The sequence below is a fragment of the Anas acuta genome, chromosome Z (genome assembly GCF_963932015.1).
Source record: "Anas acuta chromosome Z, bAnaAcu1.1, whole genome shotgun sequence".
NCBI classification, from domain to species: Eukaryota; Metazoa; Chordata; class Aves; order Anseriformes; family Anatidae; genus Anas; species Anas acuta.
Genome location: NC_089017.1, coordinates 62,337,444 through 62,348,856, shown reverse-complemented (window position 1 = coordinate 62,348,856; position 11,413 = coordinate 62,337,444). Strand labels below are relative to the sequence as shown.

Genomic DNA, 11,413 nt, shown 5'->3' with positions numbered 1-11,413 from the left:
AAGCAGCCTACAGATTGTGTTTAGCCAGGGCCTTGTATTGCCCTTCTGGCTGATCTGCCAGCAATTCAAGAAAGTCTCCCTGGCAAGCCAGCCCTGGAGTCACCCAAGACTTGGTGAAACCCATGAGATTGGAAAGGAGACAGTTGCACTCCGTAAACTGCAGGTTTCTGTGCTTTTTGCTTGCTTGCTTGCTTGTTTTCCAGGCTGAATTGGATTAGCTGGACAAGTTGGCAGCTGCCTACAGACAAATACCTTATCAGGAGTCTAAACTACGGGATTGCTCTAACTGAGAACAAGGAATTGGACTTGACATCCTTTGGAAGTCTTTCCAGCTATGCTTTCTACCACTACAGAAATGCACCTGATTCTTTCACAAAGCTTACGGGTGCTGACTGCAAATAGTCCTCATCATTCTCCATTGCCTTCCTCATCTCCATTCTCTTTTGGCCCGTGAAGCTTTTCCGAGCAGAGATGAAGATCAGCTCTAATACGCAGTCTGGCATTGTGCAAAGGAAAAGAAGAATCCTCCTGAAAACTCTTTGCAACCTCACCCGCCATCCCCAAAGCAAAGAAGAGCAAAAGAACAGCGCTTGATCACAGCAAGCAGAAACTCGAGCATAGGTCTCCTGCAAGTGTAGCGGGCTTCAACAGCTGCCAAACAAGCTTAAGGAGCACACCCAGAATCAAGTCCATCCAACAAGTGCTTGAAAGAGTTAGGTTTTCTTAGGCGTGAGGAATGAAAAAGAAAGCAAGAACTGACCAGTTACCAGCACACAGTTTCCCTCGAGCTTGCTTGGCTTCATTCCACACCTGAGGCTGGGCTCCCAAGCAGGATTGAGCAGCATTGTGCAGAAATGCCAAAGCCTCCCCAGCCGTGCTGGATCTTCAGCCCCAAGGGCTTTGGCTCTGTTGCCTCCTCAGCAACATGGGCAATTGCCCAGGCAAGCCGGTGTCCAGCAGCTCGACTCAGGAAGCGCAGCCCCCCCTTGCCACCGCTTGCCGCTCACACCAGGAGCCCCCGCGGCGGTGGCAGCCGTTGCGCGGCGCTTGGTGCGGTGCGGTGCGGTGCGGGCAGAGGGCTGCGGGCTCCTTGTCCTCGGGGGCGGCTCCGCCATGGGGCGTCCGCCGTGGGGCTGCTGAGGCGGCGGGGGGCTCCATGGGGGTGCGGAGGGCGACGTGCGCTGGGGCTGGGACGGGCCTGGGGCTGGGGCACCGCGCCGCCGCCGCCATGCCAAGCGGCACTCCTGGCATCTGTGCTGCAGAGCCAGCCAGTGTGACGCCTGGGTGTTTGTGACTTCACAGAATCACAGAATGTCTACGTTGGAAGAGACCTCAAGACCATCGAGTGCCAAACAAAGGCAACTCTGCATTTCCTTCTTAAACACACGCTTTCTTCAGAAAAACAAAACAAAACAAAACAAAACAAAAAAACAGAACTTCATCCCTCACACGGGATTCCCGAAGTGAGCCTGCAGGGGCTGCCAAAGGCAGCAGCTCCTCAAGCACTGCTCCCACACGGCTCCCTACCACGGGCTCCATCCATCCCCCAGGAGCAAACTTGGTCAAACTAAGCCCCTTTGGAGATATTGGATGGCAGGCCTTACCAAATGCCAGACAAAGGAGAAGATCTAACCCATTTAGGAAACCAATATTTGCAACAACATCTTACAGTTTTGTGCAAGCAACTAGAACAAATCAATGTTTTAGGCACTAGATCTTTTATTTGCCTCCCAAGGGGAAGGATGCGCTTGAATCAATCTTAGTTGCTGTATGTGCAAGGAGGCTCCACAGCAAGCACTCAGGCTTTGTGACGTGGGGCGGCGTCAGGCCACAAGACCATTGTGACATGGCGAGCGTCCCCATGGTGACGGTGTGACTTATATGGCCCGAGCCCCCGTGGTGCTCACTCCCAGGAGTGCAGCGCCGTCAGGAGGCAGCAGCTGACCTGGGTGCCTGTTTCTTTGTCTCTGTGAGAGGACAAAGGGATGCCGAAAGAGCAAGAGGCGAAGGCCTGCTCCCAGCCCAACAAAGGGCTGCCCAGCATGAAGAAGCACCACCAGGTGCGGGACAGGGAGGGAGGGAGAGGGCAGACACAGGAGAGAGAGTGCCAGGTGGCGGAGCATGGTACCGGGGCGCGAGGCCTGGCCCTGAGTGTCTGCGGTCCAGGCCCAGGTTCTCGTGCCCCAGGAGTTTCTCTGGGGCAGAGCTGAGGCCTGGGATGGCTGCGACTCGCGTGGGTCGGGCAGCACTCTGTCCGAAGGATGTGGCACTGAGGTGGGGCTGGGTGTCCAGGCACCACAAGGGATGCTGGTGGCAGCGCAGCCACCACCATCCCACACCTCCTTCTCCCCACAGGTGCAACCCAAACCGCCACAGGCAGGACCGCCGTGCAGCCAGACCCCATCCGTGTCCATCCACGGGGTGAGGCTGCCACAGCTCCACTGCCCACAGAAGTCACAGGCCTTTAGGAGGAAGAGCACACAGGTAGGGAGCCCAAGTGAGATGGGGCCAGATGCCTTCCCAAGCCCTGGGAGCTGCTGACAAGGAGGCGGCACGTGCTGGAGGGGGCAGGTGGGCAGGTGCTGGAGGTGGGCAGGTGGGAAAGGACTACAGTAACATGACCTTTCTCCTTGGCTTCCCTTGCAGACAGACAGCCCGAAGCTGAGGCAGGCACTGCCCGGCAGCAATGCCACCGGTGAACGGAGAGATCCTCTACCAGCCTTGCCGCCTCTGCCAAGGCAGGCAGCGACAGTGAGAGCTACACCTCGGCATTCAGTGGGAGCTTCAAATATCCCCTGGCTGCCCAGTCTGCCAGTAGCAGGCTCCACCTCTTCTGTGCCATGCAGAGACTGCATCACGAGCACCAAGGCTGTCAGACTCCCCGAGGTCGTCCCACGTCCTCAAGGACACGTGAGAGAACAGCAAATGGCAGCAACTGCCGAGAGCCGGGGGACAGCCCTGCAAGCCCCCACATCCATTCTGGTGCCTCTGCAGGCCAGACCCCAGCAAGACAACAGGCTAACCCCAAGCCATGCTGCAGCCAGGAGCCAAAGCCCCAGGGTGCAGCTGAGGGTACAAAGGCACTACGCCCCTCCCAGCAGTGTGGCAACACCTGCAAGGACAGCCCAGGTGCCGGCCACCAAGACTGAAAAGATGCCAGCAACACGGAGACGAAAAGATGGCCATGCTCGAGAGGACACAAGAGCTGCTGCTGGGACCTCCAAGCCAGGAGGGAGGCAGCAGAAGGAAGCCACCTCGAACCTTCACTGGGACCCAGACGCAGCCCACCAGCAGGGGCCTGGCTCACCCCACAGCACTGGCAGAGATTCTGCCAGAGAGGCAGTCAGCCCCGCAAAGAGCGCATCTCTTGCCATGTCAGGGCCAACCAATGCTGAGCCAGCAGATTCTGCGCAGGTTGCAGGTCCTGCCAGTGAGGGGGACAAGAATCCTATGGGTGCATCAGCACCCAGAGATGCTAAATCGCCTTCTCCCCTGGCTGCTGCTATGCCCGGCCCTTCCACAAGCAGCCAGAAAAGACTGTCGACATTGAAAGACCGGGTCAAGATCAACTGGGATATCTATGGGTGCTCCTCCTTTCGGCCAGCAATGCAGATCATTCCGAGTGGGGAGAGGGAAGGCCGCCAGTTGTCCCGGTGGAACGAGTCCTGGCCGAGCAGCGTGAAGGTTCCGAGATTGCGAAGGATCTGGGCAGCAGACAACGGTGACACAGCTGACAGCACTGCACCCAGTGCATCGGGCAGGCAGGAGGTGGCAGTGAGAACTGCGGGCCAGCGCCTTCCCTACTTTTGCTCCACAACGCGTAAGACCACTCTGCAGGACATTCAGGAAGAGTGGGAAGAGAGCCCCAGGAGAGAAGCTGTGGCAGAAGCAGACGACGTCCTGCCCAGCACGTCTCCTGCCCCATCTGGTGAGGCAGATGCCAGGCCTTCAGCTGCTCCTATGGCCGCAGTTCCTGGGCCCGAGGAGCTCCCCCCTGCCTGCATGCCCAAAGATGGAAAAGCTTCAGCCTCTCCCCTGGCTGCTGCTATGCCCGGCCCTTCCACAAGCAGCCAGAAAAGACCGTCGACATTGAAAGACTGGGTCAAGATCAACTGGGATATCTATGGGTGCTCCTCCTTTCGGCCAGCAATGCAGATCATTCCGAGCGGGGAGAGGGAAGGCCGCCAGTTGTCCCGGTGGAACGAGTCCTGGCCGAGCAGCGTGAAGGTTCCGAGGTTGCGAAGGATCTGGGCAGCAGACGACGGTGACACAGCTGACAGCACTGCACCCAGTGCATCGGGCAGGCAGGAGGTGGCAGTGAGGACTGCGGGCCAGCGCCTTCCCTACTTTTGCTCCACAACGAGTAAGACCACTTTGCAGGACATTCAGGAAGAGTGGGAAGAGAGCCCCAGGAGAGAAGCTGTGGCAGAAGCAGACGACGTCCTGCCCAGCACGTCTCCTGCCCCATCTGGTGAGGCAGATGCCAGGCCTTCAGCTGCTCCTATGGCCGCAGTTCCTGGGCCCGAGGAGCTCCCCCCTGCCTGCATGCCCAAAGATGGAAAAGCTTCAGCCTCTCCCCTGGCTGCTGCTATGCCCAGCCCTTCCACAAGCAGCCAGAAAAGACCGTCGACATTGAAAGACTGGGTCAAGATCAACTGGGATATCTATGGGTGCTCCTCCTTTCGGCCAGCAATGCAGATCATTCCGAGCGGGGAGAGGGAAGGCCGCCAGTTGTCCCGGTGGAACGAGTCCTGGCCGAGCAGCGTGAAGGTTCCGAGGTTGCGAAGGATCTGGGCAGCAGACGACGGTGACACAGCTGACAGCACTGCACCCAGTGCATCGGGCAGGCAGGAGGTGGCAGTGAGAACTGCGGGCCAGCGCCTTCCCTACTTTTGCTCCACAACGAGTAAGACCACTCTGCTGGACATTCAGGAAGAGTGGGAAGAGAGCCCCAGGAGAGAAGCTGTGGCAGAAGCAGACGACGTCCTGCCCAGCACGTCTCCTGCCCCATCTGGTGAGGCAGATGCCAGGCCTTCAGCTGCTCCTATGGCCGCAGTTCCTGGGCCCGAGGAGCTCCCCCCTGCCTGCATGCCCAAAGATGGAAAAGCTTCAGCCTCTCCCCTGGCTGCGGACCCTGTGTTGGAGGCCAGGACAGCACCTCTCACCCCATCAGCATGTGAGGAAGAAGAAGCAGCACCTTCTCCCCTGGCTGGGGGCCTTCTGCAAGAGGTAAGCAAGGTACACCTTCCTCGTCCCACAGTCATGGAAGCCACAGACCCCTGTCGGTGGGCCTCGAGGCCCCTCATCACTTATCCATCTGGCATCGGGGGCATCGGGGCCCGGAACATGGCCAAACAGTGGCCCACAGGGCTGTGGTTTTCTCTCCCCATGCAGGTTTCCTCCGAGCATAGAAGCAGTGCACAGCGTTCCTCACACTTCCAATCGGTGCCAGAGGAAGGGCCAGGTATGTCCTAAAGTATGGAGCCATCCCAGCCCACGGCACGGAGGCTGGCAGCACTCCACGCACAGGGTCCCTCCGTGTCCAACTGTCCCCTCCCCAAGGGAAAGCCTTGGTGGCGGGGGCAGGCAGGACCATGCCCAGTTCCATCCCAGCCCCTCACGTACAGCTCTCTGACCCCCACAGGCACCGCTGCCCTCCCGCACGCTGTGGCTCGCTCGCGATTGCCCCGCCTCTTCAGGAGAGCACTTCGGGCTCTCCGCAGGAGTTTCTACTTCAGCTGCATCACAGAAGACCTAGAGCAACGTGAGGCTGACAGTACCAGGGAGCTCCCCACAGATGGCAGCTTCGGTCCCGAGGACGGGGCTTCTGAATAAAATTGTTCAGAACTATTTCATAGATGAGGGCTGTCTCTTCTGTTCTGTTCTGCGTGCATGGGTGTCTGTGGGCTGCGTGTGCAGCTGCTGCGGTCAGACCCTGGGGCAGGGTGTCCCCATCTCCATGCTGCTGGTGCCTAGAGGGTGCACAGGTTTGTGCAGCAGTACTACCATGCAGTACTCTTGCGTGGGCTCCTCTCTATGGGCTGCAGCTTCGGCCCGGGGCCTGCTCCTGTGGGGGCTCTCCATGGGCCGCAGCTTCCTCCAGGCCACATCCACATGTTTTATAATGATGATGATGTTTTTGTTGTTGTTATTATTAATAATAATATTTAATAATTAATAATTATATTAATATAATTAATAAATAATCATCATTTAATAATTATTTAATAATTACAATAATAACAACAATAACAATAACAATAATAATGGATTCCAGGGCAGCGATTCCAAAACTTTTGTCATGAAGACTGGTTTCCCATGTACGTGAGAGACGCATAAAGAAATCGCAACTTCTTTTCACCAAAGTCTGAGTTGTTGTGATATCATTGTGGTGAAAACACGCACTTTTCACCAAAGTAACATAATTTATGTAAACTTGGTAAAACTAAGCCCCTTTGGAGATATTGGATGGCAGGCCTTACCAAATGCCGGACAAAGGAGAAGATCTAACCCATTTAGGAAACCAGTATTTGCAACAACATCTTACAGTTTTGTGCAAGCAACTAGAACAAATCAAGAAGAATGTTTTAGGCACTAGACCTTTTATTTGCCTCCCAAGGGGAAGGATGCACTTGAATCAATCTTAGTTGCTGTATGTGTGTAAATGAGGCAGGAGGAATTGAGACTGAGCACGAAAACATTTGGGGAAAGACTAAGGTAATAAAGTGATTAGTCTAAGGTGATTACGTAAGGTAATTCAAGATGACACCTCCTGGGGTTTTCGAGAATTATGCAACAAATTATCCTTTTTGGGACAGACCCTTGAGGATGTCTGGGTCAACCACTGTGCTGTAAATTGTAGACCTCATCCTAGTATTCTTTTGAAAAGCAGTTAATAAGCAATGACTTTTATTAGAACACTAAAGAACGTCTCTTCATCAAAGGCTGCATCTACTCAGATGTGGGGATGGAGCAATAATCTATTTTTGCAACAAATGAGTATTTGTTGTAACAAATGAGGATTTGTTCTTGGTGCTCTGTGAGTGAGTGAATGAATGAAGCGGCCCTGTGGCTGCTGCACCTTCTGTGATGATGGTAGCAAGGAATGCCTATGTTTCTGCCAGAGCTCTTTCTAGATTGTGAATTTATCCAAACTCTGTTCTGTTCCCTTGGAGGTACAGTAACGAGCAAGACAGTCCAATTGGAGATGATCAGGAGACCAAAGCAGCTAAGGCTAAAGGCCTTACGTATTCGTCACGTGGTTCCAGCGTATCTGAGCATTGGACTAGATTCATTTGGCACCATTGGAAGAAAATGCCTGCAAAATTGCATTCAGATCTCTTTGTAGAACAGGTGATTAGTTTGGCTTTTGATCTCCCGTTTCGGGGTTGCAATACATTGATTTTGCACCTGAAACAGATCTTTCACTTCTGCTTCTTTAGAGAGAGCATTCATTCAAGTACCACTAATCCTCTCTGAAACTACAGCTGCATGGAGTAAATGTGATGACTGGAGATTTATTGCAAAACTACATTCTTGCTCCATCCCAGCATCTACTAGAGATGCAGCCTTTGAGGAATAGATTTTCCTTAGTGTTCTAAGAAGAGCTGCAGCCAAATAAACTGCCTTCTCCTAGGACCACTACAAAAAGATTTCTGCTCTCCATAGCTTGTCTAGCACAGGGAGTCTTGGTCAGAGCACAGTCGCCTCTGACACTTGGTGCATGACGCTTAACAGAGACTCACAGTTTACACTGAGGTCAAGCTGAAAAGGAGAATCATGTTGGAGATGAGAAGGTGACAGAGACATACTTAGGGTAAATGAGTCATTTCTGTGCCCATTTCTTCCATGCCAAATAGGAACGGAGGGAATTCATTTGACACTTGTCAGTAACTTAGATCACAATAGATTTGATTTCCTAATTGTTCTGATAGTACATTTTCCTGTCCACTGTGGGTCTGTTCCACTTCCTAGAGCAGTCCAGATGGATTCTGCCATTTGTCAGCAGAATTTTACAGAAACTTCTACTGAGCATAGTCTACATGGATAGAATAGAAACCATGTTTAACTTCCTCCATCCCGCCAAATGAATAAGTATTTTTTTTAAAGGACTAAGCATCTTTACTTTTCTTTTTTTTTCTTTCTTTTTTTTTTTTTCTTTTCTTTGGCGGGGTGGGGGTCTGTTGTCTAGACTTCACAACATAGATCATGGCAACATTCTATTGAAAAATATACAAACAGTTATCTTAAGCAACAAAAATGAATACCAGCCAAGTGTACTAACCAGTTGAACTTGAAGCAAAAGAGACAGAAAAATTCTGCAGAAAACAAATAAAGACAAGGAATCAATCTTTGTCTTTCCATGCCTCGGTCAATCTGATCTGATGGAAAGCCAGCAAGATTTAGAGTGAGCGTTTTTTTCATCTGCTGTAATAATAATAACAAAAAAGAAATACATTTAATATGCAGCAAATTCAATGTAGATGATCAAGCTGGGGGTTGGTCTGCATGAAAATGATACAGAGTCTGTGGTGGGTATTTTAAAGAAAGAGTTAAAGAAGTCTGCGTTGTTGTGATGTCATTGATGCTGTCTGAAGAAAGTTCTTGACCAGGAAGTTTCTGAAGTTTTCCACGGGTGTCTGAATTCAAGGATTGCATTGCTTTGCCAGAGAAATGAACTTTAGAAGAAAAGAAAATCCGAGGGAAGTTAGAGCAGGAAGGCTTACACCATGTCAAAAAACCTGAATATCCTGGGATAAATGCTTAGCTCGACAGACAAAATGAGGTTTCCATGCAGGGAAATTGTTTGCCTGAATTTTCTGGAAGAGTTTCCCAGTGACTAAGCAAATGAATGGGAAAGGACTCTCTTGAGAACGCCCTTTGTTCTTCCAGGTCCTATTTCAATCCATACTCTGATCCGTCCAGAGGGAAATCCGTTTCATCCTCATGTGGTTTACTTTGCTGTGAGTCTGATCAACGGAGACACAGGGCAGCCATGCACAGTAGTCCTCTCCGCTAAGAAAGCCTTCTCTTTCCAACAGGGATGTCAGGGTGAGCTCTGTAGTGAGACAGGGAACAAGATGAAGGCTGGTGATTCCTAGGTCTGAGCGAGCACCATTGTAGGTTACCCACCCGAAGATAAGGGAGTACAAGACTCTATGCAGAGATCATGGAAACAGCAAGAACTGGCTGACTGCGGAAGTCTGTCAAAGATACGAAAGGCTGAGAAGTGGAGAAAGAAAGCTCTTATTCAAATCCAGTCTGTTCCTTGGTAAGTTAGGAAGGAAATTAAAAATACATAATAAGTAGGTCAGAATCCTTTTTTATTTTATTTTATTTTATTTTATTTTATTTTATTTTATTTTATTTTATTTATTTTATTTTAATTTCTATACACAGCTCTGTTTTTTATGTATTTTTACCCTCTAGTCAGCTTTCAATTTATCTTATTTTTGGACTGAAAATGTGTAACTATCACAAATTATAAAAAAGAAGTTGACAAGTAAACTGCAGTTCCTGGCACCAAGATGAGTTACAAGTGCTTAAAAATGTAGAGTAAGAGCTAACCCAACAGACTGGTTTTTGCTACAGCCTTTCTCTGATGAGCCCACCTCTCTGGTAATTTTGCCGAGGCGATCGGCTCCGGGGCAGACGCGTTCTGCAGCGGAGCGGGGGATCGGGCCGGGCAGGGCTAACTTTCCGGCATCGAGCCGACTTCAGGGAGCCGCCAGGACCCGGCAGCCCTCGTGAGGGAGGCTGACGAGGCGAAGGCGGAGCCAGCAGCGCCCCCTCCCCGGCCGTTCAAAAGCAGCCCCTAGGGAGCGCGAGCGACCAGGAGCGCGGCGAACAGGGCGGGCAAACAGGGCGTGGCGCGTCAGAAGGGAGTGGCGCGTCAGTTAGCGCGGCAGTGCAAGCAGGCAGGGCGGAGAGCAACCCCCGCCCACACGAACACCTGTTAACGACAGCCGTTAGCTAGGTGATAATGGTCTCCACCAGGCACGGAGGGCTCTGCAGGAGGTCGTTACACACCCAGACCGAGTACCCGTTAAAGAATGCAGCGGTTCAGGTCACCGGATGCAGGGAGTGTCAGAGCCTGTTCCTGCCATCGGCGGGAGGCAGAGACGCTGCGTGTGTGAGGTGTGAGCAGGTGGATGACCTGGTCCGCATGGTGGCGGAGCTCAAGGAGGAGGTAGAGAGGTTGAGGGCCATCAGGGAGTGTGAGCAGGAGATAGACTGGTGGAGCAACTCCCTACAGGGCCTCAAGGAGAGGTACCGGGGTGAGATACCCCAAATGGGGGTGGAGCCCCTGCCCTGTTGCCGTCGGGCAGAGGGAGGGGATCTGGAAGTTGAGGAGGAATGGAAACTGGTCCCTGCTCGACATCGCAGGCGATGCCCTCCCCTTCCGGCCCCACCTTCCCAGGTGCCCTTACAAAACAGGTTTGAGGCCCTGGAGACTGAGAGACCAGCAACTGAGGAAGAGATAGAAAGTGTACCCAGGAGGATGCCTAGGGCGAGGAGGTCGACTCCACGCACCAGGACTGCCTCCATCAAGAAAGACAGGAGGGTGATTGTTGTGGGTGACTCTGTCCTTAGGGGAACAGAGGGCCCTATTTGTCGGCCTGACCCTACCCGTAGGGAAGTCTGCTGCCTCCCTGGGGCCAGGGTCAGGGACGTTGCCAAGAAAGTCAAGCGCCTGGTACGGCCCACTGACTACTACCCGCTACTGGTCTTTCAGGTTGGTAGCGATGAAGTAGCAAAGAGAAGTCCGGAGGCGATCAAAAGAGATTTCAGGGATTTGGGGCGACAACTTAGAGGTTCAGGCACGCAGGTTGTGTTTGCCTCTGTCCTTCCGATAGGGGGGATCGAAGCTGAAAGGTGTGCTGTTCGCATAAACTCGTGGCTTCGAGACTGGTGTGACCAGCAGAACTTTGGGTTCTTTGACCACGGGAAGGTCTATGCTACGCCGGGCCTGATGGCACCGAATGGGATGGGCCTCTCTCAGAGAGGGGTAAGGATCTTTGGTCAGGAGTTGGCAGGGCTGATAGATAGGGCTTTAAACTAGAGTCGAAGGGGGAAGGGGCTAAAACCAGGCACGCCGGTGAAGACCTAAGTACGCTAGAATCAGAGGGGCTGTGTGCCAGTGAGGTCCTTCGGTTAGATCCACAAGGTGCTGAGTGTAAGGAGACGCACCTGAAATGCTTCTACACGAATGCACGCAGTATGAGGAATAAAATGGATGAGCTAGAAGTCCTGGCCCAGTCCCGCAACTACGACATCATCGGCATAAGCGAAACCTGGTGGGATGAGTCCTGTGACTGGGGTGTTGCGATAGATGGTTACAGGCTCTTCAGGAGGGACAGGCAGGGTAGGCAAGGTGGTGGGGTGGCGATGTATGTGAAGCAGGGGCTGGACT

At 52.7% G+C, this 11,413-nt stretch overlaps 1 protein-coding gene across 1 annotated transcript; it reads left to right on the top strand.

Moving 5' to 3' along the window:
* Nucleotides 1-2,827: 2,827 nt before the first annotated feature.
* On the top strand, nt 2,828-6,396 carry LOC137848159 (uncharacterized). The gene is made up of 3 exons (XM_068667122.1): nt 2,828-5,229; nt 5,395-5,464; nt 5,645-6,396. The coding sequence occupies exons 1-3, from the start codon at nt 2,926-2,928 to the stop codon at nt 5,833-5,835; spliced, it is 2,565 nt and encodes an 854-aa protein (XP_068523223.1). The 5' UTR covers nt 2,828-2,925; the 3' UTR covers nt 5,836-6,396.
* Nucleotides 6,397-11,413: the final 5,017 nt, after the last annotated feature.